The following is a 27,425-nucleotide window of genomic DNA, read 5'->3' on the forward strand; positions in this document are numbered from 1 at the left end:
GTATCAATACAACATACAGATACACACTATAAAACATGATAAATACTATACCATAAACACATACTGGTACTACACATGTACATGCAGTTGGCACTGTCATAGCCTTTGCACTTTCTTGTTTCTTAACACCACTCAGGTTTAAAAATCAATTTATTTTATACGTTTCTTTGCAGAGACTCCAACCCAAAGCACCTTCTGATCTGGAGATTCTCCCGCCTGAAAGCCCGAGCAAACGTGAGACTCCAAGTTGATGTGTGCAAAGCGCGAAGTTCCTAGGGTTCTAGATGCTCTCTGGTGCTATCTAAGGCTTATTTTTTCATTATACAATAGCAATAAGTAAGAAATCCTTTTCAACGGGAGACACAGAGCCAGAGCGGGAGAAATTAAATCTCAAGCGGGAGAACAGGAGATTTTGCAAAAATGGGTTTTCGGCGGGAGATCTCCCGTCGAAAACGGGGGAGTTGGAGTCTCTGTCTTTGGCATCTTCACAAGTATTGAACTCTGGTAAGTGAAATTACGAATGCAGCCTTTGAGTTATAGTCGTTTGTTAAATCTTACTTGTAGAGGAGGCAATTGGGTTAAATAATAGAAAAAAAAAGCCTGAATATGTTGTTAACCTAAAACTTTTCAACTTTGCTACTGTTCTCAATAAGCCAGTATTGGGGTACACTTTGAACATGGGCAGAAGAAGGTCATTTGTACCAACAGGGCATGCTAGTTTTTAAATTCACCGTGGTGAGCATCTGTGATGTTATGATTATGCAAGTGCATAATTTTTATACAAGTCTTATGCTGTACTAGTCATCTGCAATTAGTTTGCAGTCCATCTCAGAGGTCTACTGACTATACACGTAAAAACAAAGCTCATCTTGGCTCAGTAATGTTCAAAACATGACTCAGAAAACTTCCCACAAATGGAGTGTGACCTTTTACTAATGTCAACCAAAGATACAACAATACCCTGATGAAGTCTCTAGAAATTTCAGCCACGTCTGTATGCTTCAACTTAAGCTACATTTCTCCCTATTTATATTGGATTTGATGTCACAAAGATTAATTTCATTTCTGATGAGCTTTCTGCATCAATCCCATTGCTCATCTCTGTCCAAGTGATATTCAAGACAGGACTCTGAAAACTCCCCAAAGATGTAGTGTGATATTTATACAAGTCCAACCAAATCCAGGATGCATGCATCCCAATTTGCATTCATAGCCTTACACGTGTTATTCCTCTCTAAAAGCAGAACTAACTAACCGTGGATGACGGGGTTTAAATTGCTGTGAATGTGTTACAATCACGCACATCACCATTCAAATAAATTTTATACGTATGAGTTACATGTAGTTGTGATACCTTTCAACTCCCTCATGTCAAACAGAGTATTAAACTCTCAACCAACACACTGCCAAGTAGATTGCAATTTTTGAAAGCTTGACTTGTTATACATTTGTGGAAACCAGAACATTTTCCAACCGTCAGTTTTCAAGAACAGTCAACTCCGTGTCAGTCAAAGGCATGTATGTGGAATAATCAGCAAAGTCCATGAAAATAAAAAGTCCCAATTTATATTCATTGCCTTGTAATACATGCGTCATTCCTCTGTACACCCAGAAGTCGACTATCACCAAAGTCAATGAGTTTTTCTCAGTCTCGTCAACATAGACTGACTCAATATTGACAGTATTGCTTGTAAAATCCAAGTCACTGTAAAATACATATCATGTGATTAACATCCGGAGAGTCAAGTCTGTGTCATACAGCTATTTCCTGCCATGCCATTACAGCTAAGCAGTACATCAGACAATATTAATACTTTGAGTTACTCACAATGCATCTAAACCACTCACTCTAAACCAACCACTCTTTGACAGTAATGTAAGAGATCATGTGGTGGTAAAGACTGATCCATGGTTGACCTTAGGCACTCTCAGAGATGTATCTGTACAGGCAAGCACTCTTTGAGTTTATCTACAAATTAAAAGTGTTTACTTCGTGTTATCGTAATATGACGTGCAGAACTCTACAATCCACATTATTGGGTAGATTCTACTCATAATCCATACACAAAATATTTTTAAATAGAACAATTGCAGCAATATGAGAATGACTAAACATAGAGATAAGTATTTGTTTCACCAAACCAATGCACATGTACTAAAACCAATGATAAAATCAAGTTTGAGGAACTAATAATGAAATGATTAAATAAAAGATAAACCCACTTGTGGTTATAACAGCTTGACTGGTGACACTCTTGTAACTAAAAATTTTAAGCATATTTAGAGTCAAAGTACAATTACAAGTAATAGTTACAGGAATGCCAAAAAGATCTTTAAAAAAAGCAAAATAAAGCAAAGAATGCATGTCTAATTCAACACATGGAAGTGACTTCATGATCAAAACTCTTGGGATAGCACCATTTTAGCAGGGAAAATCAATCCGAAATTTTGGATCACCTACTTAAAAAAAAATGCACATGGTTAGTGCCAAGTAAAAAGAACCAAGTGAAGCTAGCCAAGGTCAGTTTTCGGAAGGCAATGCCCCCAGACAAAGATGATGCTGTATAAGATATTATTTTCGTGAATTTTGCGAATCACAGATGGACCGTGAATTTCACAACATGCTGCCATGCACTAGGGTAATAGCGCATTTACAATATTCTTGGTGTCAGCTCGCGAAAGAGACATCTCGCAATAATGTCTGTCACCTCCTCATTTGCGAAAATATCTGTACGCGAAAAGAACAGCTTGTACAGGAATATACTGGGCACTCAGCTCATGTGTGGCAAAGGATTTGGTGGAGCTGGAACGTTTCAGCGTGCTGAACAGAAGACGGCTAGAAGCAATGTACACTTGCTCTCTCAGACAAATGCGTGGTCCTTCATTGCATTTGGCGGCGTTTGCTCACACTGCGAGGAAATGATGCAACTGCCGCTACCACCACCATCACGGCAAGATTCCAAATCGAATTCTCAGTCCAGGTTATGGCGATTTTCACAAGACTACCTACAGCACGCTCATTGAATTGTATGTCGTAATTGTCATGAATGATCGGAACTATGACTTTATTTGGAATGCGAGGGACCACACAAAAATCGTCAATTCTCTTTACTTGATTGGCAGTATGTGAACAGAAGGGAAAAAAACAAAAAACAAAGCCAGCATCAGGACTGCTATCATTCACCCAGCAAAATTAGGGAGGTACTCAATGCTACAAATGCACCTCAAGAAAAATATTCCTGATTCGAGGAGATTCTTATAATTTCCAATTTACACATGAAGAGATATCTATATATACAGAAATCCTCCTACAGAACTGGGAAGGTGTGATAGCACCAATGCATGCTGCAGGAACTTCAAAGTTTCTCGGAATCATCTCCTTCTAAGATCAAAAAATGATGCAGACGCCAGTGACCACAAATCTCCGTTGAGTTGAGAAGACACTTTCACTTTCTTTCTAATAATCGCTGTCAAAAAGATGCTTGGACACATTAACTGTACGTACTGTCTGTCACTAATGAGGGTGCGCTACGTTGCTAGTTTCTGCCCCTTTTACCCTAAAGTGGACTAGAAGTGATCAATTTCTGCGTTTCCCATCAGGGAGATCGTCACAAGAATTTCGACCTGGCCTCCCAGCCTCTCCTCACGTTCCCCACCAGCTGGCGCTGTGCTTCTTCAGCAGGCTTTCTTTCTGTTGGTGTCAAGAGGTAAGCAGAGGGGAAGGAAACAAAAATAAAACAGGTTGGTCAGATGGAGAGGAAACTGACAAAAAGACAAGTCAGGGACAAAGAAATACAATGGATGTATAGATGTATGATATTCATCCAGATTACGGTCATCCAGGCGATGATTAATCTATAAAAATCAGTAACAGTAATGCCACAGGCATTATCAAGATAAGATGATTTCTTAATTTTTCATTTCATGACACCGCTTACAGTACATCCACAGGATTTTTTATGGGGGGGGGGGGGGACATCTGTGAGATGGGGTCAGGATTTGAACCCTGCTGTACAAGTATATACGGTAAAAGTGGACATTTTTGCGCATTTCGTGCAACCAGACACTAGCGCGAAAACAAAAGCACGGGAATATTTCAGTTTGCCATTTGTTCCTGTGCGTCATGTCTTGATTCCGCAGAATTAAAAACACGCGAAACTCTTCTGACACGGCCAAGCACGAAAAATTAGTCGCGCGAAAATATCCACTTTTACAGTAAAGCTGCACAAAGTGCATAAAGATTGCATGCAGCAGTAAGCTAAGGCAAATAGAAGAGCAGGCTGGCAACGGGGACGTCCATGACATGATTTTACTGCACCTAATTAACTCTTTATCTCCTGTCAGCAACACATTCATGTACAAAGTCAATTGGCATTTAGACTGGTGATGCTGAGAGAGTTAATTATGAGGAATGCCAAGGCACTTTGTATGCTCATGGTTGATTGAATTTTTGAACTAAAATGTCATCTACTGATTGAGATACGTTGCATACAGTTTTAAGAAGCTCAGAGTCAAAATGCTATCACGCATTCATTAATTGCAGATGCTTTCTTGAACAGGCAGATAGGTGGTGTATTAAAATTCTATTCATTCTAACTTTCATCAACATTTTGGGCAGCAGTCATCAATCGACTGACAAATAAAGTCTTCAAGACAAGTGTAATACAACTATGCATTTTATTGAAATGGTACACTTTCCATGCAGGCAACATGCTGAGCTTATCTCGGTGTTATACCCATTAGTGAAGGTGTATTTCTGGTGTTATGTCAGGGCCTGGCCTGTGTACAAAGTCTACGGAGATATGGCAGTGCTAGTGTAACAACAACACTGTATACATACTTGTGTATACATTTGGCACAGTAAATTGATTCTATGCATATACCAGGGCCCTGTTGCATAAAACTATAGTAACTGTACAATCAACATTTGGCATTTCTACATTAACTACCACAGCAACACTATTAAATAGCCAATGAAAGCCCCAAAATAACTGACGGTTACCAATAATTGCAGAGTTGCTTTTGATTGTAAAGTAAGCATACTTCTAGGCAACCGGGACCTGGAAATAAATCATTTTCACAGCAGAACCACGAAACTTAAAACAACACAATGCAAGTGTTAGTCACGTGCTGTAGGTAAAATCTTTTGAACGAATGAGATTAGGCCATGCTCCCCATCAAATGTGACAAGAACAAAATCAGGATTGATACTTGACGATACATATTCATGTGATTAATCATGCATAATAAAGTATTAGTCAAAACACACAGGTTCCACAGTCAAATCATAGGGGCCTACCATTACTAACAAAATATTGTTACTTGATAGATTTTTTTTTTTTTTGTCATAATTGCCAGTGAAAAATGAGTCTTGATTTATGTAGTATAAAACTTTGAAGACTACAAATACACAGTAGTTACAGAAAAGTATGATGAATTTTTATAGACCATACACTCTGTAACTGCTAGCACATATAAGGGAAAATAACATTGTTTTCTTTGAAAATGTGTCGTAAAATATTTGCATAGACCTGAATGTTTGTCAAGTCACATGTTTTCTATGCCTTATCAAGAAGACTGCAGTAAAAAGAGGAAATTTGGATTATCTTGCAAGTGGTGTCTCCTTCCCAATACTATCAGCTTTGTGGAAATCCCCCCCCCCCCCTTCTATGCACCTTTTTCGCATTATTGGATTGCATTTTTGGATGAACAAACCTTGAAATGACTCCACAAATGTTCCAATCAACAAACTCTTTTTCATTTTCGGATTCAAACACCTTTGGAATAGGTCCAAAACTGTTCCACTTCCACCTAATAAACTCTTTTTCATTTTCAGATTAACAAACTCTTTTTCAAGTTGGGATTAATGAACAACTACTAGTATACAAAATTTGTCTTTCGGAATGACAAACGTTTGAAATAGCAAGCCTTACTTCATTTCCCGATTAAATGAACCTTTGGAATGAGAAATGTCACCCATAAAAAAAAGACTTTGAAAAGTTAGTACACGAAAATGGCAGAAAGGCAAGCGTCATTCTGCCGAGATACGCACTCAACACTCAGTACCTCCTTCCTGGTGAATTGCAAGATGGCGGCAATGGCGTTGAACATCTGGCGCTTCGTGGAGTAGCTGTCGGTGTTCAGGTACGACAGCACCACGTTCTTGAGGTATTCCATGTTCGTTCCCTCCCTTGACCTAGACGTAGAAATGATGCCAGATTATAATTTCATTTCACCATAATGTATTCATCCTCACAAAACAACTCTGTGTGCATCTGTTTTTAATAGGGGAATCAGCCACAGGTGATAATGATGCTAAAAAAGGTAGTGCATTACTCTTGACGTTGCTGCTTTAACAGGGTAGATTCCAATCGTACTCTGGCTCAGTCCCATGCATAAATTTTCATGTGATTTCATATGCACAGCACTTCCTGGTCCCACATGTGCTCTTTGATGTAGTATCTATACTAGCCTACTGGAATATCACAGACCCATTTTGGTGGCAAAAGGTACGGTAGATCTTATCTCCCATCTCCTCCATCTGTTTCTCTTACCATTGAATCACTCTACACATCAGTGCATCAGATGCTGTAAAAGCACAAAGTTTTGCAGGAATATTTGTTTGTGTGTGTGTTGCGATTTAATAGCTGGGTTAGACAAATTTTGCATGTCTTTAATATTGAGGAAATTAAGCATGAAATACAGTATTATTACACATAACAAGCAACAAATTTGCACGCTTTACCTCTGCGTGAGTTTCATGTCATGCAAATGGCGTGAAAATTTCCACCCTTTCAGTGAAATGCATCTCACAGTCCAGCTCAGTCCCACAAATGCTATTCGGTGCGATGCCAGGTGTTACAATTGTCAATAGTCCCATATACCCATAATCTTGTTGGTGTGGTGTTCATATCAATCAGAGCACTCTACGGTCATCACTGACCTGTTTCTCTGCCACCTGTCCACCTCCTCCCTAAGTTCCTCCACCTGCTCCTCGTAAGTCTGGACGGCGGTGGCGTGCTTGTCCTGGAGCTGGCGAAGGGTCGACTCCAGCTGCTGCTTCTGGCGCTTGACCGTCGTCAGCTCCACCTCCTTTCGGGCCTGCTCCTCCGCGAAGTGGAGGAAGGAGGAGCCACTTGCACCCTGGGGGTGGGTTTGAGGGGGAGGAGGTGGGGGGGGGGGAACAAACATTCTGTTGGTCTAGTTTGGTTTCAGTGGAGACAGAAACATTCTCTTGATCTTGCTTATTTTAAAGGACAAGTTCACCCTAATGTGTAGATTGAGTGCATGCACTATAGCAGAATACATCAGCAGAGTTTGAAGAAAAGTTGACAACCTGTTCGCATGTTATGGATTTTGTGAAGTTTCGCTGGATGAGAAGACAACTCTCTCTGAAGTCATGACTGAACAATAACATATTATAGAGAATATGAAGAGAATTCCACAAAATTTTATCTTTTCTGAAAAATAGTATGCATTTCCTTGACTTGTTACTGACATGTTACACGTAATTTCACTCTCCCTGCTTTATGAAAGAGGTACTGTAAAACGTGATATATTTGCGGCATGAAATTTTCGCAAATTGGAGCCGACGGCCTTCTCCATGGCATGAAATTTTCGCGAATTGCCACTGGGATTGAATGCATACAGTGTAGACAAAAACTTTTGCGGGCATTTTAATTTCGTGAATCTTGGCGCTTGCAAAATTCGCGAAATTAAAATGCACGTGAACATTCCTTGTTTTACAGTAAGTCAAGAGCCCTTTCATTGTGGTGCATAAGTGAAAATCTGTTGAATTCTCTTTATATTTTCTCTATGATAATTTGTCATCGTTCATGCATGACTTCACAAATTGTTGCAGTCTTCTCATCCATCAATGACTGAACTGAAACTTTTACAAAGTCACATCTTGAGAATAGATCGTCCAATTTCCTTGAACTTTGATGATGTGTCTTACTAACATTGCTGCATTTCCTCAATCCACCTATACAGTCTGTATACAAAAAGGTAATCCAACTTTGGAGGGCAACCATTACATAATTCCTTGTCAGCAATGGAGAGCACAATGATGGTTGTGAGGAAAGAAGAACTCTTCCCCTTTCGGTTGGTACCTAATTGTGATGATAAATGCCATGCATGACTGAGCACGGGCAATTGGACGGGCAAGGGGCCTCTGTTATGGCCCTTACGAAGGGGAATCTGTTTTGTTACGGGCATTTGGACAGGCAAGGGTAATACATTCATCAAGAAGACTTTTGTTTTCCCATGTTAACCCGTTGAGGATGAGTCTCGAGTATACTTGGGCAGGGGTCTATGGGAAATGCGTGCTGTAGCAAAATCAGCTAGTCCTCAACGGGTTAAGAAAAAGATACTCTTAAATTTTAGGAAGCCTCCTACAGAATCAGAAAGACCTGCTATCTTCAAAGAAACGATGCCAGTCATTTGCATGGATTAAACAATTAATAGACCATGTTGGCTTACTGGTGTTGCAGGAGTGGCAACGAGTTGTGAGACAGTCTCGTCCGCTTCGGACGACAAGTAATCCTCGCTGGTCACTGACTGAACGTCATCGGCCGACGTCGCACCGAGGTCGCTGCAAGAAAACACCACGAAATCGGTTGCCTGTTAAAGGTCCAGTTTACCTTTTGGAGCAGTGATTTTAAGAATGTTCAAGATGTCCCTTTTGATTCATATTATGTGTAATAGGTCAGTAGTATCACAAAACATCCTACCATAAAATTTTTTGCAATAAAGCCAAAACTATAAGGATATATCACTATTTTTTCATTAAATCATAACTGTAGATGGTTTAATCTGGAAATATTTTTATTATAACTATTGTTCAAACAATACTTCACATCGATTATACTGGTTCAAATTTTGACACTGGTTGCTTCTATCCCGAACTCACATTTTGGAACTATTTTGAAGCACTAATGCTGGGTTTTTGTTTCATCTGCGAATGGTAAATTATGCCTTTAAAGCTGACAAACCCTCATATGAGTAATAATGGAAACACTGGTTTACATGATTGTATACAGAGGAAATATTATATTGCTTTAATGAAATCTGGAAGTATGTTTCTTGTTTAGAATTTAATGACATCTCATAATACTCAGCATGATTCACACTGTTTAACTTCACTCCAGCTGGCAAGCTTAGCCATAGCTTTACGACAGGTACATGCCACACAAAAATCCGCATTCAGAGTAGGAACTGAGTGCAAGAAAAAGAATCCTTGATCCAAGAAATTAAATGATGAATTCCTCCCTGTTCATATCTAAAAAGACAGTCAAGCCACATACAGAGCAAATCCCTTTTATGCAGCTTTCCAGCAAGAAATATTGACTGGAAGACAGACTGCTGATTTTGATTGTTTGTTTTTATTAAAAGAGAGAGAGAGAGAGAGAGAGACCACAGCCCACAGAATAAGAATGAATTCTTGCAAAATGAATGACAAAGGAATGACAAAAAAGAAAGATGTAAATTCCTGCTAATATTGAAAACGGTTCACACCATCATTATACTCCCGGTACATGCATCAACAGTGGCAGCATCAAAGTGGAATTGGTTGTTTCAATGAATGGTGGGAGAAAGGAGAACACATGTTGCCATGCAGAAAAAGCCTACCCTCATCAATTTAAACTCTTTTTGTGCCACATTTACAAAAAAAAATGACTCACTATGACCTGTCAACTGCACATATTTTGCTCAAATGCACCACCGCCCGCCGACCGATTGATGAATAATTAACTTAATCACTACACACCACAGAACACTGAAAGTGTCATAACATGTAGCTACGATAACAGCTTTTTTCATTAAATTCAAATAACAGCATAGATTGCACTTTTCTCTACAAACATGCTTTCCTGCTTTCTTAGAATAAACGTTTCTATGAAAAGATAAGTGGCTTTGAAAAGCATAATGCTTTCTGAAAGTGCTCACACATTGCTCTCTACAAGTAACAGTCTCAAAATACCAGGTAATGTGGCACACATGGGGTTTACACCCTGGCACAGAAAGAGTCATATCTTGAAAACAAGTTTCAGATAGAGTTCAAAGTTTTATAGATATTTATCACTGTTTACTGGAGATGGACATACATGATCGCTGGGAATAACTAGAATGCTTGCGATTATGAACTGCAAAAAAGATGATATCATTGGCACAAAATTCGCAAGCAAATCATGTGCAAGAATAATGGCACAGAATGGCCGCTTGTAAATACTTGTAAACACCACGCATGATTGATTTACTTGTACTTGAGGACTACAAGTAATGTAGTATATATTTTATTATAGTAGAGCTATTTTTACCAACCACATACAGTACCAGTATTATTGAAATTGGTTCTAAATATAACATGAAAGATGCCAGTTACAAATGGCAATATACAGGACAGCTTGCAGAAATTAATAACCAATACCACTTTTACTCAATACCAATTGATGGTAATAATTCTTATATTCACTGATAATGCATTGTGTAAATGCAATGACTTATGATTATTAATGATCATAGGGTCATAACCAATGTCAACTGATATATAGGTATACCACCAAGAATTTGCCATGAGATGATCAGTAACTTGATTCTAATGATGGTGACAAATATGGTACTGATGATGGTGAAGATGATGACGAACTGCACCAGAAATAACCAATATTGACAAAATTTTGCTGCATCCATGGATAAAATGATGGTGATAAGAATTTACACTAAGGTTAACTACTTCATGTTGAAATTTCCACTGTAAATATTTCAGTATGTTGATAAGGTAGTGGAGAACCCAGTAGTATTTCTTCAAATTCCATGAAGAGAAATTAGGCTTCATTCAGCAGGGGCCTAAGGTGCATATGGTACACATTAATGATTTCTTTGAACAAGAAATTAAGAAAATTACAGGTTAAATCAGGGCCATAAGGACAGAAAAAAGGAGAAAATGCATGCATAGGGAATTTCTTAAATGCTGCAATATCAATGAGCGTGTGTTGCCAAGGTTCAGACCTTGGACCAAAATTCATGAGGGTAGTATACATAAAATTCATGGTTTGAATTTAATCTTGGGACTAAAAAACAAGAAACTTGCATATGCTTGTGTTATTGTGCATTCACTATTGAAAGTCTGCCGCCATACTAATAGGACCAGTCACATGCATTTCCGCGATCAAACTTTGCATTAATGCATGGAGCAGATTGAAACTTCCTTTCTGAATTCCAGTCCAAATGTTTTGCAAAGCTCAAATTCATCAAGAACTGTTATCTTTAAAAAAGGGGAAAAAAAAAGGAAAACTGCAAGGAAGGCCTTTGTGAATTCCCGCTGCAATGTTCAACGCAATCAAATTTGTCCTTAACTATCATCACAAATGACATAAACATTGTTAAGTACAAATTATTGTCTGAATGATTTAAATGGCTGCAGGATGAATGACTGCATGAACTGATGAAAAGATGGCAAGCAATAGCCACATGAAGGGACAGAGAGCGATACTGAAACTAGACAATGTATTGCCACTCCACGAAGGACACAAATTACCACACACAAGAGATTTCAGTCACAATGAAAAAGTACAGGATAAAATCCCCTCCCTCGGAAAATAAATTTAAAAAAGAAAGAGCGCAAAATATTCAGATTAAAATTTAGCATTGCAAAATTGCAAATATGAGAGCACAAGAATGCATGAGAGACAAGAAAAATATTCAGATTTTATCTCTGTTGATGATTTACTACTCTTAAAGACTGGCAGCTTCCCTGATATGTGTTGTCAATGATACCATCATACTGAATAAATCCACCAAGAATCACTTATGCTGATTCAGCATTAAGTCAGAAATTTAAAGCAGAACTAAAGTTGATAAACACTTTTGAGAGGAAGGTGTCTCAGTGTTGAGATCTCAGTATACTTACTGGCTTTTAGATTTTCTGAGGTGTCTAGTGTTAGAACAAATTCAGGCATGCAAAGAAATGTCAGAACATTAATGAAAAATACCAGCAAATATTTTCATTCTTTGGTCAGAATCATTATGCAATATTTGGTTAAGTGAGTGAATTACAAAAACATTCCTCTCTGAGCTTATCATATACAAGTGAAGATATTGCACCTTCAAATTTACATATTAATTTTATCAAGTTCCTTGCACTCACAATGCTCTTGTGATAGACAGTTACCTCTTTTAACCTATGCAGAGTTCTTGAAATTATCAGAGTAATATTGGAAAGATGTCTCTTTTCTTTTATAATCACATAGGACTCTACGTGGCATGTGTACAAAGCGATGGAGTCCTGAAAATCACACCATAGTTTGTTTGTTTTTTGGTCTAAATTTAATATTTGTTTCTTTTTGCTTTGGCATTAATGATATGTTTAAGTAATCATACTATGATAGTCTATGATATGCCTGATCACTCCTGCAGTCAAGTCTAAATACAATTGTACATGTATATTTCCCAAAGGCAGTGGTAACAAAATTGTCAACTACTTGCTAGAACTCACATGAAATATAAACAAATAAAATGCCTGGAGAAAGGTTTACATTAATCATTCCTTGCTTTGTTAGGCAAGCCTTAGGCAAGCTTTAATGCTGTCTGGAAAAATCTGTTGAAAAACAATTTCCCTTCCCCCTGCCCCAACAACCTAGCCACCCCAACCCCCCCCCCCCCCCCTTTCTCCGTCTATCTGTCTGTCAGTCAGTCTGTCTCTCACTAACTGGGTCTCACCTTTGGCCCGCCGTAACCTGGTGAGTTGGTGCTGGGGCAGCCCCGGGCTGCTTGGCACCAAGCTGTCTCTTGAGGTCATCGATCACCAGGTCCTTGTCGGCAAGCAGGGCCACCGTCCTCTCCCTCAGCTTCTGGATCTGCTGGTCGAGGTCCGCTGCTTTCAGCTGAAGTGAAGAAACGTTCCCAAGATCATGGATTAGAAGAGGAAAATGAAGAGTTTATCACAAAACGAGCTAACTCCACTGTTGTTAAGTTGAGAAATTTGCAATTAAAACCACTCAAAAACAAATGAAATGATAAGAAAATATGGGACAAGTTAATTATGACTTCAAGAACATTTATTTCTATGCTAGAAGTGAGGTATCACTGAAAAGGTATAATATTGCTTTATCTGACTATGGACATACTTTAAAATGTTTAAAAGGGCACTTAGTCCACTTTGTAATGAAACTCTTCAAATATAGTAAGTACTTTTCCAACCAGTATTGCACAAGCTTGTCGAGTATGGCTCCATGTCTTCATGATACAAATTATTTCTGCTTTTTCCCTGATCTACAAATTGAAATAACTTTTGAAAATCAAAGGAGAGCTTCCCACACACCTTATAGTCATTCTCAGCCTGGGCGAGGGAGCCCTTCTGTTTTTCCTTCATCTTAGCCACTCTCTCCTGAAAGTCCTCCACGGAGCGTTGGTGGGCCGCCTCCTCCTCGTCAAGCTGCTGGCGGAGGACCGAGACGCGTTCCCGCATCTCGGCCAGCTGGGTCTGGAGCTGCTCTATTTCCTTGTTATTGGACGAGTCCTGAGGATGACAGAGAAAAAGTCGGCTTCGCATTCTTCTCTGACTGCTCCTAAAAGTCTTTTGACCCCTTTGAAGACGAGTCACATGTATACTAAGTATTCGGGCAGGTGTCTAGGGGATATGTGTGTTATAGCAAAATCAGTCTTCAACGGGTAAAGTGTAATTCCATTCCACATATCTGTTATCTTTAAAAGAGTGGGAGGCACAGGTATTCATGGGTGGTCTGATCTAATCCATCTTCATTCACTGTCTACTGGAGTGCATTCAAAAACTGCAAATTGTGCCCTTCAGCAAATATGTGCATTAAAGTGTATGCTCATCAGTAATGGTCGACTCCACTTGCCATTCTTTGGCAGTGAGTGAGCCCTTACCCTGACTGTCCTGTTCTTCAGGACGTTCTGTGCCCGTGTCTTATAGGCCTCAAACTCTTCTTTTAGTTGCTTCAGCTCCTGCTGGCAGGGGCTGTGATTCGGGTCACCATCACGGCTCGTCTCATCATCCACGCTGCAGACATCTGCAGAAAAAAAACCAAACACGCAAACAATTTTATCCCCAAGTTGAATCATCCTACAGGTTTATGCCAGCTTTAAGTGTGTGCGTGTATGTCACACAAACAAACACACTGCTACAGCTTCTGACCATCCGAGCATTGAGAATTTAGCATTTCTGGGACGAACACTGAACTGGGGCTTTCTATACAACTGTAGCTCAGTCGGAACAGCACCGGGCTAGCAATCCACAGATTTCAGGTTCGAATTCCAATGGAATCCCATTTTCTTCGCTCATTTTTCTACCAAAGATAAAGTAAAAAGAAAGACGCCATTTGAACTCGCCCCAGGGCACTAACTTCACAGAAAGTCATTCAAGTCAACTTCTTGAATGATATGCTATAAGAAATCATTTCTTCAGGATCCCAAGGAGTACGGGAAAACCCTTGCAAATTTCCTTTCTACTAGTTGCATAGTCAGGCAAGCCAGTTGTAAAAAAAAGTAAGAAAAAAAATGATGGTTGTTTGAGGAGCAAAAAGGACAAGCTGCTACAAAGAGAAGACACAACCTAGTACTGACATATTTGCGGTGTGCTTCTTGTAAAATATGCACACCATTCCTTTCACTGTAAAGATATTAGAAGCAATATTTACTTTGGCTGTTCTGTCCAGAGCAAAGGTCAAATTGTTAACCTCACAAGTTGAATGAAAATGAGCAAACCAAGTTGGACTCTATACATGGAGTGACAATTTCTTTGCTCATTTTCATCCACGTCATATTATATTCGTCATCAGTTTCCTTATATGCTCATACCTCATGGGTTAAAGAACTTCAACATCTTCAGCAGGAGGTTTAGTGACATCATTACTAGAATAAGTCTAAAGGTATGTAGAAATCATCATAGCACATCTAACAAATAACAACAAAGTTCATATTTGGGAGGTCTGCCTATTGTAACGTACTGTACACGCCATATATTTAGCGAGTCTAAATTTTCGGGAATCGGGACTTCTTGACGATTTCGCCAGAGGTTAAAATTTGCAAGCATGGAGTACTGTATTGAACGGAGGAAGTGCGTCACATTCATATTGAGATCAGAGTCATTATTTTAGCGTGACTTTTAATTTTCCGAATAGCATCTGACTTGCGAAATTCACAAAAATAAAAACCTCACGAAATATACGAAAATACAGTAGATACTTGATAAAACGTGCCAAATCCGAATGGAGTGACACGGTGTGTGGGCGTGTCCAACTCACCGTCAATGTCTACCGGTTTTTCTGCCTTCTGACTGGCCAACTTGAGGAGTCCCTTAAGTTTCGTGATTCTCTCTTTAATCTCCGCCACGGACAGATCGCTGTACGTTGTCTCCTCCTCCTCTATCATGGCCGATGACTTGTTTGCTGCCCTCGCGAGGGCCGTGTTCTCCAGGTCTAGCTGCATGATTCTCTCCTTGAGTCGTCTTTGAGAGATAGAGAGAGGGATGGTCATAGGTGGTTAATTCTGAAGGATACAACCACTTTCCAAGGTCTCTTTACAATGAGGGTCGTAGTTACTTCAGTGACTCAGTTAACAATAATGAGCCAAAACAAGCATCACAAACCAAAAGCTTCTGACATCAATGTACTACAGTACCTTTGATAATTTCAATTTTCAAGACTTACACTGTTGCATCATGATAATCAAAATTGCTTATGTATTAACCCTAAAAAGACTGGGCTATTTTGGTAGCTCGAAAGACTGGGGGGGGGGGGGGGCCTCAAGGGCCCCCCCAAGATCTCGGCCGTGGATTGCGCGATCACCGCGGAACTTTTGCACAATGGTAGTGTGCGATGTAATCTACAAGATCGTGTTTTTTAAATTTTAGAAAATAGTCTTCTTTTATTTTATTTTGATTAATTATGATAATCTATGCGAGAAATCAGAATCTTTCATCTAAATCAGTAAATAAAGCTCGAAAAGTGCTCATTTTTGGTATAATTATTCTTTGTGGCATTCTTAGCAAATGTACTTGAAAAAAAATTCGGTATCAAAATTAATTTCTTATTTATTACATTGTTTCATGAATTTCTTATGTATTTCTTTGTTTTTTCGACCTTTTGTTTTTGTTGTTTTTTGTAACAAAATTTGTCACAGACACTTTTTGAAGCATAATACTCCTAAAACAAACTAATTTTAGCCATTGAGAGTAAAAATAAGCATATTTATATGAACCATGCGAAAAAACTCAATTTGCATTGACTTTGTTCACAAAATCACATTTTTTAGCCATTTTTGGCCTCACGTGCATGTACAAAAAGTCATGTAACTTCAGAACCGTACCCCTAGGCATCACAAATTTGGTGTCAAAATGTGCGGGAAACTCAAAAGAAAAAAAGTCATGGAGCATCGCGGCGAGAGCATTGCGTGTTGCAGAGTAATTGTGCGAAATGTCGAGGGGGGGGGGCCTCCGAGGCCCCCCCCAGTGCAGTTAGGGTTAAATGCCATCAAATGACCTTTCACACTAACATTTCTAACAATAGCTTCATACACATTTTCAGGACCAAACAAGTTTGACTCTTAGGAGAACTTCTGTGTGAGATATCAAAACAAGGTGGTGGGCTCATGGAGGATAACCCTAAATCTCCACACAGCGTGTGTTTGATAGATACCCCCATCTCCCCCTGCCCCATCCCCACTTAGTTTAACTTTACTTTCTTATATTAAAATAAAAACATATTATGTTAAATGTCATGTATTTCTGATGATGACTGCACCTATTAACCCTAACTAGGCCGGGGGGGGGGGGGTGGGGGGGGGGGGGGGCCTCCGAGGTCCCCCCCCCCTCGACGTTCCGCGCGATGTATCGCAATCGCAAAAAGCTATCGCCGCGACGTTTCATGACTTTTTCTTTTCGAGTCTCGCGCATCTTTTGACACCAAATTTGCGACGCCCGGGCGCGATTCCGAAGTTACGCATAAATATATACATGCATGTCAGGCCAAAAATTGCTCAAAAACGTGAATTCGTGTACAATTTCAATGCAAACTGTGCTTACAGGCAAATTTCATAAAAGCATGATTATTTGGGTGTTCTATTGATTAAAATCAATGAATAACATATTTTCATGTTCGGAGCGATGTCGCGGACAAATTTCATCGAAAAAACAATGAAAAACATAAAGTCGAAAAAACAAGGAAATACATAAGAAATTTTAAAAAACCAATAAAATACTTAAGAATTTTTTCTGATATCACAATTTTTTTTTAATTACATTTGCTAAGGACACTAAAAAGAATATTTACACAAAAAAATGTGCCTGTTTTGAGCTTTATTTTGTGATTTATACCAAATAGTCTGATTTCATGCATCATTATGCATAAATTAGCATAATTTAGCATAAATGATAATTTTTTGAAAAATTAACTTCAAGATATTTTAGATTACATCATAGGCAAGGTGTGTGCCAATTTTTGTCGCGATTGCGCGGTCGACGGCCGAGATTTGGAGGAGGGCCTGGGAGGCCCCCCCCCCCCCCGGCTCTATCAACTACCTAAATAGCCCGGCCTAGTTAGGGTTAAAGGAGCACACGAGTGGTCTAACAAAAATGAAAATACATATATTGTACAACCTTAAATTTTTGGCGTACCTATATTTTTGCGAATTGCTGCATGTCTGGAATTTTCACGCAGTTTTATTTTGTGGTTGCGAGGGTCTGTTCATTACTTCACCTTTCATGACATAAATAAGAACGCGTGACAAGCCACTACACTACTACTAAGACCCCGTTTACAGTGCGGGGCTGGGCCGAGCCGCGACCGAGCCCAACCTCAATTGCAGGGCCGAGCCCTGCAGTTTTGTCCGTTTACACTGCCGGGCTCGGCCCGCGCTTTTAATTCAAACCTTTCAATATTTTGTCATAGTGGCGCTCTGCTTGTAAATAAACGCAGTTTGGTATAGTCTGGTTTTCAGACCCTTTGCCAACTAGATTCCGTGGCGACGAAGTCGCCGTTCGGGCAAAGGCCTTTGGCCGAAGGAAAAATCCTTTGCAGGACAAAACCATCTTAAACTATACTAGTTTTAGACGTTGAGGGGGTTAATTCCTGAATAGTGAAATAGTACGGCCAGAGGGTTTGGAAGCCAGACTAAAATTGGCCGCGCATTTGGTGCAGTTTGCGTTTACACTGAGAAAAGGCCGGGCTCGGCCGCGGCTCAACCGCGGCTGAGACCACCTCCAGAGCGTGGCCAAATGCGCGGCAATTTTGGCCCCGCATTTGGCCTTTTGTGCGTTTACAATGAAATGAAGGCGGGCTCGGCCGCGGCCGAGCCTGGCACTGTAAACAGGGTCTAAATGTTTTTCTTTCTTGTCCGTAAGTAAGGAGTGTGTTCTGCATTCAAAGTTCTGTATAAGCTTGTTGTTATGCCCCAGATATCATACATCATGCGCTGGTATGGCTTAATTCTATGTTCGAATTATATATTCGTGTATTGTTGTTTTTGTGCACTTTTATATTCATGCGGTATTATTTTCGTGTTTCAAAGACGATTCGCCAATCCACCACAAAAATTCCATTTCTACAAATCTCAACATTTTGAGAGAGAATTTGCAACTCACTGAATGGCAGTCTGGTCCTGTTTGGCGGCCACGGTCATAGCTGCCCACCGTCTCTGACAGCTCGGACAGCTTGGACTCCAGGTCGGCCACGCGTTGCTCCTCCACCGCCCGTGTCTTCTTCAACCGCTCCTCTGTCTCCCGAGCCTTCTGCTGCTCCAGCTCAATCTGCATCCTGTTGCTGGGCCTGGTGCAAGGATGATGCGAGAGGTCCACAGTTACAGATTGTAAGTTACCAACGAAAGGGTGATTGGTAAGGTTGAAATGTCAGACAGAGGTTAAGTTTAACCACTTACAGATTAACGGTCAAATGTTACATTTTAAGGAGGTCCAAAGTTAAACAGGTTAAAGGCTAAAGCTTTGGACATCCAAAATCTGCAAAAGATCATGTGAAAATTGTACGAAAATTTGGCACATATGATAAAAAAAAAACAGGTTTGTTTAATTACCTAACATGCACTGCCAATTAACAAATTAGTTAAAAATTTTGTATTCTGCAGGCTTTTGTACAAATCTGCAAGCAACAAAAATATGCACAAACAAGAAAGGGTTTTGATGAAAGATACTTTTATACTTATCCTGTTGAACCCCGACAGTGAATAGTAAGAATTCTGATGTGCTTTCTACCACTTGATGAGATGAAATGGTATGTAAATGAAGAGTTTTTATTGCAAAATGAGTGAACTCCATTCTTCTTAATGAGATATTTGTGATCAAAGCTGCTAAAAAAAATAATAATAAAAAAATAAATAATAATAATAATAATAATAATAATAATAATGAGATATGGCATATTCTTAATATCATGACTTCAATATTCTTTGTTGTGAAAGAAATGAGTTATCACTGGAAAGGATTAATTTTGCTCTGCCTGATGACATATATATTTTTAAAATGTTGTTAAATGGCACTTGCCCGATTTTACGATCAAACTCTTCGATTGCAGTTGAGTGGAATGAATTAATGAAACATGTGCCAAAATCAGGGGCGGATCCAGGAATTTTGTAAAAGGGGGGGGGGGGGCAAAAATATTTCTAGTGCCACTTCTGGGTTTCATCAGCTGACAAGCAGGGGAAAAAAAAGAAAAAAGGTTTCAACGCAATTTACTGGTGCCACTACAATCGGTTAACAAAGATGGTTTCTTTGAAAAATTCAAGGGGGCGCATGCATTTCTTTTTATTTCTTTTGTTTTAACAAAAAACTGGATCCACCACTGACGATGAAAGTAAAAGCTCTTCCCAGAAAAGGCAAGCATGGACTCTCACCTTCATCTCGGCCATCTCCTCCTGGAGCCGGAGGAGGAGGGGAGGAGGCTTCCTAGCCGCCTCCTCAGCTGACAGCAGCTGGTTTCTGACCACGCCCAGTTCCTTGGACAGCCTCTCTATGTGCCCCTCGTATTCACTGGATCTGGGGGAGTGTGATGTCGATGTGAGAACAGTTCCAAGTTATGTACATTATCCTTGCTTTGGTGATGAAAATGTAAAATGAGAAAAAGACTCAACAATATAATTATGCTATGAATGGTTGCTGAAATGGCTTATAATAAGTATGAGGTACACATGGAAAATAAGCGGAGTGGAAATTTTCACAAATTTTGCTTGACAGGAAACTAGTGTGAAAAATAAAAACACACATTTCTCTTTTGTTATGTTTTGGCTATGTTTTGATACTGCAGAGTCAGGAATGTGCAATTCATCTTACCCAGCCTAGCTTGAAAGATTACTCGCACTAAAATTTTCACTTTTACAGCAGTTTTATGCCAGCAAGATTTAGGCAGGTAGTAAAAATTCTTTGAGAAGAGTCAACTCAAGTGAATTTGTCAAGTTCAAGTACTGGACTAGACATACTATTAAACCCTTACTGTACTGGGCTATTTGGCTCCATGAAAATACTAGGGGGGGGGGGGGGGCTGGGAGGCCCCCCCCCCCCATTGATCTCGGAAACGCGATGTCCGATGAACTTGAAAATTTGCATGCTGATAGATCTTCGCGTGCTGAATCTGATGGTGTAATTCATTTTAATCAATTATGCAAAATTTTTGCATAATTAGCTAATTAATTATTCATAATGCGTATTTTATGCATTTGGGGGATATTTTCATAATTTCAGCCTAAACAAGTACAAAATTCCATGAAAACTGTGTAATAATGAAGAATAATGTTTCCCAAATGTGAAATAAATCAGAGAGAGCAAAAAAAAATGACAAAAAACAACTTTTTTGTTGTTTTGCATTGTTTTTATTTATGTTTTCTCTTGTTTTATATTCCTTATGTATATCATTGTTTCTAAACTTTGCCCAATTCATTTCAGAACAATATAGAAGCATGAACCAAGTGGAAAACCAATTCCTGAGCAAAATTTATAAAGTAATGCAAGCCATGGTCCATGGACAGTATGTAACTGAACACAAATATATGCAGCGGTTAGCCTTTTTAATGACATGTGTATACTAATTGGCCCATAACACCCCTAGGTAGGTCTGATATGGACAAATATGTTATCAAAATGTGCGCTAGACTTCAGGGGAAAAAGTCTTGAAGCGAGAATCCGAAATTCCCAGCGGTCGCGATGCAATCGCCAAAAGTATGGAGGGGGGGGGGGGGCCTCCCAGGCCCCCCCCCCAGTGCAGTTAGGGTTAACCCTATTTTAACTGGGCTATTTGAGACCATTAATTAACTGCCCCCCCCCTTTTGTTGTCTTCTTTGTACAGTACTGATGAGTGATGCCTGGTTGATACAGTTTGCTGAGTATTGCTAGTCACATAATTGAATTCATGATCTAGAACCACACTAACAGAATAAGAAAGAAGTAATGTCCTTTTTCAAGAGGAAATTAGCAATATTTCTCACCTTTCTAATTAGCTAAGGTATACATTGCATTTGTGTAATGGGAGGCAAAGTTTTTATGAGTTGTCAATTTCACAAATATAAAAAATTGCAAATTAAACCCGCAAAAATAGCAAAAAAAAAAGAAAAAAAAAACCACTACATGGCTGTACACAATGCAATATATAAAGATACAAGTAGTCTTCCATTTTGAGGAGTTAATATTGCACAGATTTGATATGAAATTTTCAGTCATTTTTTTACACCTAATTGTAGTCTTTTGTTTCGCCACAGTCTCACTCTTTGCGCACTATTCTCGTTCATGTTTTGCGATTTTAATTTGTTTTTGCAAACTTGATGACACAAGAGAGACCCTGATGAAATTATGTCAGTATATCAGGCCAAACCTATAGCATTTGAAGCTTGCTGGATGACTATTTGGTAAAATAACATCTTTCATTTTCCCAGACAAACATATTGTGCTAGAAGACATGATGAGCTAGCCCCAAATCAATTTGATTGCGAAGCAACAAACACTAAAACACTTTTGATGCTCGTTGGAAGTCTTGAATTCAGCAAAACTTTTGGTGTGCCTACTCACTTGTCTGGGGCGGCCCTCAGTCTCATAATTATGTCTTCCAAATCAAAGACCTGTAGGGAAAGAACATCAAATACAACAGCCATAAGAATATATGTGGAAACCGTGTTAAGAAACATTTTCCCCTCCTCAAGAAAGTTTCATGGAGGTGACTTGAAAAGGATTTTAACCCTAAAGGGGCTGGAAAAGGGGGGGGGGGCAAATCGCACGTTCTGCGCATAACGCTACTATTAAAGCCATAACAATTTTTGTAATTGCATGTCACCACAAAACGGGCACGGTTTGGTGATTTTGAGTACATTTCCTATGGAAAGCAGTGTTCTGTTTTGAAAATCACAGAAACCTGACAATTTTTCCTATCTATCAGTAACAATTTTCAATGAAAAAACAAAGGAAAGCAAAATTTATAAACAGAAGAATACATAACAATTTCAGGAAAAAAAAAAGAATTAAAATGACTGTTGAAAGCTATTATGATGTACTTTTTGTTGAATATGTATGTTAAAACAGATAATTAACAACAAAATTAGACTCTCAATGATTTTCATAAGTGTTTAACTGGCCAAAAGTAGGATCTTGGGCTTTATTTGCATGAAATAAGAAATGGATGATTTTCGAAAAATTGAATGACACATTCTTGTAGATTACGCGCGATTTAGATTTAATAGCATAGTCAATAAAGGACAGTCTGATTTGGGTCAATAGGCAGTCACAGATTACCTCTGTGGCTTCTGGGGTTTTTTTTTTGGGGGGGGGGGGGGAAGGATGTTAAAAAAGCACTTTTAGAACAGATTGAAGAAAGTACCCAATTTGTAAGCCAATATTTTAAAAAAATAAATGTCTGACACAAAAATATCCTAGCGCAACAGGGTGACTCATTGCTTTCAGTGATCATCTTTTTAGAACAGGTCTGCGACAGACTTTGTGCATTCATGCATGTCAGGGGGAAAGAAGAAATTCTGTTCACTGAATGCCATGGGAGGGGAACAAAAGGGGGGCAAAAGCACACCAACCTTGTTCTCCTGCCGTTCCTTCTCGGCCCTCTCCCTGGAAACGAGGGCTTGGAGCTCCCTCATCATGGCAGCGTGGTTCAGCTGCTCCGCCTCCAGCTCCTGCTGCTGGGCTCGCAGTTTGGCCCTCGCCTGTGCCACGCCCAGACAAACAGTAGAGAAAAAAGATAGATAAACAGCACATCATTTCATTTATACTAACTGCATGGTTACTTGCATGGTAACATTTGTTTACGAGCAGCTCTATTCTCCCATTCCTAGTCAACCTGGTACATTTTGTTTTGTTTGCCTTGCTCTGTTTTTTTTTTCTTCTGTTTTTGTTCTTGTCTTTTTTATTTCTAAATTCATTTATACATCAGATTAGAGGAATGCATTACAGGTTCTGGCGTGGTTGACCACTCTTACGCATCGGAGTGAACTAGGTCTCTTGAGATTAAGAAATCTGCTTGATGCACAGAGCCAAATTGTCCAAAAGATGCATCCCTAGAAAAAAAAAAAAAAATAAAGTGGGAGGACGGTTCACTGATGACAGACCTGAGGATCCTTCATGAAAAGTAAAACCAAAAATAACAAAAACAGCTAAAAAGTTACAGAAAGCCACACGTAGGTGCCTTCAATATTTGACACACAAACTGTATGCCAAAAACTCGAACAACAATAACACAAACAACTTCATTTTAGATGACCAAAGATCCAAGAGACTCCGACCCTGCGCATCTAGCAAAACTGGAGACTCTGATCTTGAAAACATGTCCACAATATTGTTTGGATGTAGCACACGTCACTAGCAAGAAGCCTGGAAGTCCCTTGGGTAACAGATGCTCCCTGGTGCTATTTTAGCCTCATCTTGAAACATATGACAAAAACTAAAGTTGGGCAGGAGAAAGTTAGAAAATTATACATCTTAGGCGGGGAAAAACACAGTGAGAGAGGGAGGAATTTCAAAATCAAGAGAGGGATTTTTCAGGAAATGGCCTCAAAGCGAAGATCTCCTGCCGAAAGCGGGAGAGTTGGAATCTCTGAGATTCCTTCCTCTCAGTGTTAGTCTTTGGTCCTGTAATATTTTTTTACCCCTTGTGGTATATTTTACAATGTGTTGCAGCTAGCTTGACAATATGGTGTTTGGGTTTCTTTTCAATGCCTGATTCTCCACCACGCATTAAGGAAGGGAGCACTGCCACCCTGTTTGAGGTTTTTCCTGCCTCCATTTTCTTTTCATCAATGTATTATCGAAATATTTTTTTCCTCAAATCCATTTCAACCATAGCTATTTCGTAGTTGCACATGTCATCTGGAGAAACTCTATGAAATATGTGATATGAGCTGACCCCCAAATTTTGCTGATCACATATTATTCACTTTTCACTAAGTAGGTTTAGATTTTGTTTCTACTCTTTTCGAAAACACACACACAGTCACAAAGAAACAGACACACATTCATTAATTTCTACAATTGTATTAACGGTGTCTCACATCAATAAGACATGATTTTCTTCTTCTTGTTGTTGTTGTTTTTTTTTATTTCTTGGTGTTGTTTCGTTAATTGGGTATTATCTTGTCTGGATGACATCCCCTTCCTATCCTCACTGGACCCTAACAGCAGTGAATAGATAACAGGTAGGCACCCCTTACCTCAGCTAGATGCTGTGTGAGTGTCTCTGCATTCTGCTGCAGGTTGTCCCTTTCGTCTTTCAACTTCTGCTGCGCCTCCTGCTGGTCTTGCTGCAACGTGGCAACCGCATAGATGGAAAGAAAAGTGACAAGAAATCATCAATTATACCACTAGTAATCCCACCTTTTTGCAGTATCACTTTTTGACACAGGATGGCCCACAAGTTTGGGTCTGTACATATTTGTAACTCTCATGGTTACCAGCCAATCATATTGAAAGTTTTGTCCAGGGCCTAAATGAATCATTGTTTTGTTATTGTTCTTGGTGGTGGTAGTGTTGGTGGTGCCATCTTTTTATTTTGTTTGACAGTTTTTTCATCGCTGATAAACCTTGACGAGTCTCTACTAGCTTCTAAATTCAACTGAAAACAGAAATCCTCAATCTTATTCACTCTGAGTAACCGCACATCAGTCAATTTGCGATTCTTTTTACAGACAATGAAGGATCGTGTCAAAAAGGTACCACGTGTCAACATATCATAGCACATAGTATGCACATTGGGGGTACTAGATATAAGGTCTTAGTCTTGAAACAAGACAAATAAAATCATCATTAGCAAACTATCATGTATGCCAAATATGTTCCACTGTCAGAGTGTTTGACATGGCATTACACGCTACCTATTTTGTCTATGATGGGATAGCAAACTTTGAGGCCGGTCTTCAACATACTCGCATCTTCTTCTTGTCGTCTTGAAAGTTTGCCTCCATCTTGGATTTCTGCTCGGTGACGGTCGCCAGCGACAACGTCAGCGTGGCTATCTGCTGCCTCAACTGGGCCGCTTCCCCCGACGTCACATCTCCTTTTGCCTCCCGCTCTTCATCACCCTGGAAACGAACAAATAAACAAAAAGCAGAGTGAATAGCTGGTAACTGAAGTGCTCTTTTGTCAAAACCTTGTAAGCTGCAAACAGCCCTGGGGGGTGTTTCATAAAGCTGTTCGTTAAGTTACGAACAACTTACGAGCGACTGGTGATCAGTTCTTGTGCTGAATTATGGAAATTCTGATAAGTATAGCATATCGAACTGATCACCAGTCGCTCGTAAGTTGTTCATAACTTTATGAACAACTTTATGAAATAGGGCCCCGGCATTATTTTTCTTCATATTACTATTTAACCACAACTTTCACTCCTTCACATAAATCAATACTGTACTTTCTGCTTAATTGCAAAGGAGTTTAAGAGCTATGCTAGCAGATTTTTCCAACAAACCAAAGTACTAATTTAAATGACAATTATAGGAAGTGTTTCATTTTCTAATAAAAAAGTCAGGGCTCAACACTAACTTTTTTATTCTCTGGTGGCCCATTTGGGCCACTAAAATCTTTGAATGTAAATTTTGGTGGCCCGAAAGAGAAATGTAGTGGCCCAAAAATGGTAGGAAATATATATCTATTTTGAACTTCAGCTGCCTGATTGGGCCACCAAAAGATAGCTTTTTTGATAACTTGGTGGCCCGTCATGTATTTTCAGTCGCCCCTGGCCATCAGGGTACCACTAATGTCGGGCCCTGCCCAAGGTAACGCCATTCTTGAAATGTAATCCTGTTTGCTATTAAAAGGTCATCCATGTTTTCTCTCACCTTAGACTCTGCATCGCCCTCTCCGGCCCCTTCCGTCCTCTCCGCATCTGGCGCCTGGCGGCTGACGGTGCTCAGCGCCTTCACGCTCGCCTCTAACGCCTCCTTCTCCTTCACCAAACTCCGATACGCGACAGCGAGATCTGCGCAGCAGTTGCAAAGAAACAGTCACTCAGTGACACTTATTACCACTGGCTTCCACCACATAACCATTTATTATCTGACACTTGCATCAGAAATTTTCTCACACATTTGACTCAATTACTTGATATCAATACATAATCTTGTCATAAGAATAAATAATTTGTGTCAGTGTATTATAAGCCTACAATTCCTGCCTAAAACATTGTCTACATGGATCTCTCTCACTCTCTCTCTCTCTCTCTTTTGAACACGTCCTTTCACTTGCTTGCTTCTCTTTTTTTTCACTTTGATGTCAATATGATCGAGATACAAACACAGAAATATATGCATGTAATCCACACCAACAGATATGTACAATTTGTATTTTTCCATACAGATTAATACCAAGACACTATGTAAACAGTGCAGAGGATTTGAATTTCAACAAGTTTTCCTGAACAAATGTCAATCCTGTATTCATAATTAAATCTTCAATGCACACATCATCAATGTTTAATATACCGGCAATCACACATCACTGTCAACGTGTAATTGAAGATTAGAAAGGTGTAAATCTCACAAGTGGAACCCAAGGAACTTACCTCGCAGTCTTCCCTTATAGCGATCCAAATCCTCCTTCTGTTTCTCCACTGTCTCGAGGAGCTCCTTTCGACTGGATCTGTCCATCGTTGCCTTGGCGTCCAGTCAAGGCCAATGCATACTACAATGTACTTCTTTTAGGAATGAAATGAACCTGTAAGAATATCAGGAGTGAAGGGAGAATCAATTTTGTTTACATTTCTTCGTTTTGTTTCACAGTCAAAACAGACTCTGGGATCATTATCATTTATGATATTGGGTCTCTTACAATATTATCATTATCATTTGCAGGGCTGCCAACATATATTGACTAACAGGAGAGAATGAGATCTTGTGAGGGAGTGTTCCCCCTCGATCCCATAGCAGGGAGCTTAAATCGGGGCCATTTGCTGCATACTAAAGTGTATTTTTTTAGTACT

The 27,425-nt window shown here is 39.5% G+C and overlaps 1 protein-coding gene across 1 annotated transcript; it reads right to left on the minus strand.

Moving 5' to 3' along the window:
* Window positions 1-3,643: 3,643 nt before the first annotated feature.
* Window positions 3,644-27,161, minus strand: LOC139740766 (GRIP and coiled-coil domain-containing protein 1-like). The gene is given in 18 exon segments (XM_071651340.1): window positions 3,644-3,691; window positions 6,067-6,196; window positions 6,944-7,143; window positions 8,482-8,593; window positions 11,912-11,935; window positions 12,721-12,884; window positions 13,322-13,519; window positions 13,891-14,033; window positions 15,267-15,469; window positions 18,602-18,621; window positions 18,623-18,783; window positions 19,863-20,005; window positions 22,025-22,074; window positions 23,035-23,163; window positions 24,664-24,753; window positions 25,375-25,530; window positions 26,287-26,426; window positions 27,009-27,161. Coding segments are annotated over 18 exon segments (2,196 nt in total). The 5' UTR covers window positions 27,094-27,161.
* Window positions 27,162-27,425: the final 264 nt, after the last annotated feature.

The sequence above is a fragment of the Diadema antillarum genome, unplaced genomic scaffold (assembly GCF_040938485.1).
Source record: "Diadema antillarum isolate AM-2024a unplaced genomic scaffold, OU_Dant_1.0 seq00000879_RagTag, whole genome shotgun sequence".
Taxonomy (NCBI): Eukaryota; Metazoa; Echinodermata; class Echinoidea; order Diadematoida; family Diadematidae; genus Diadema; species Diadema antillarum.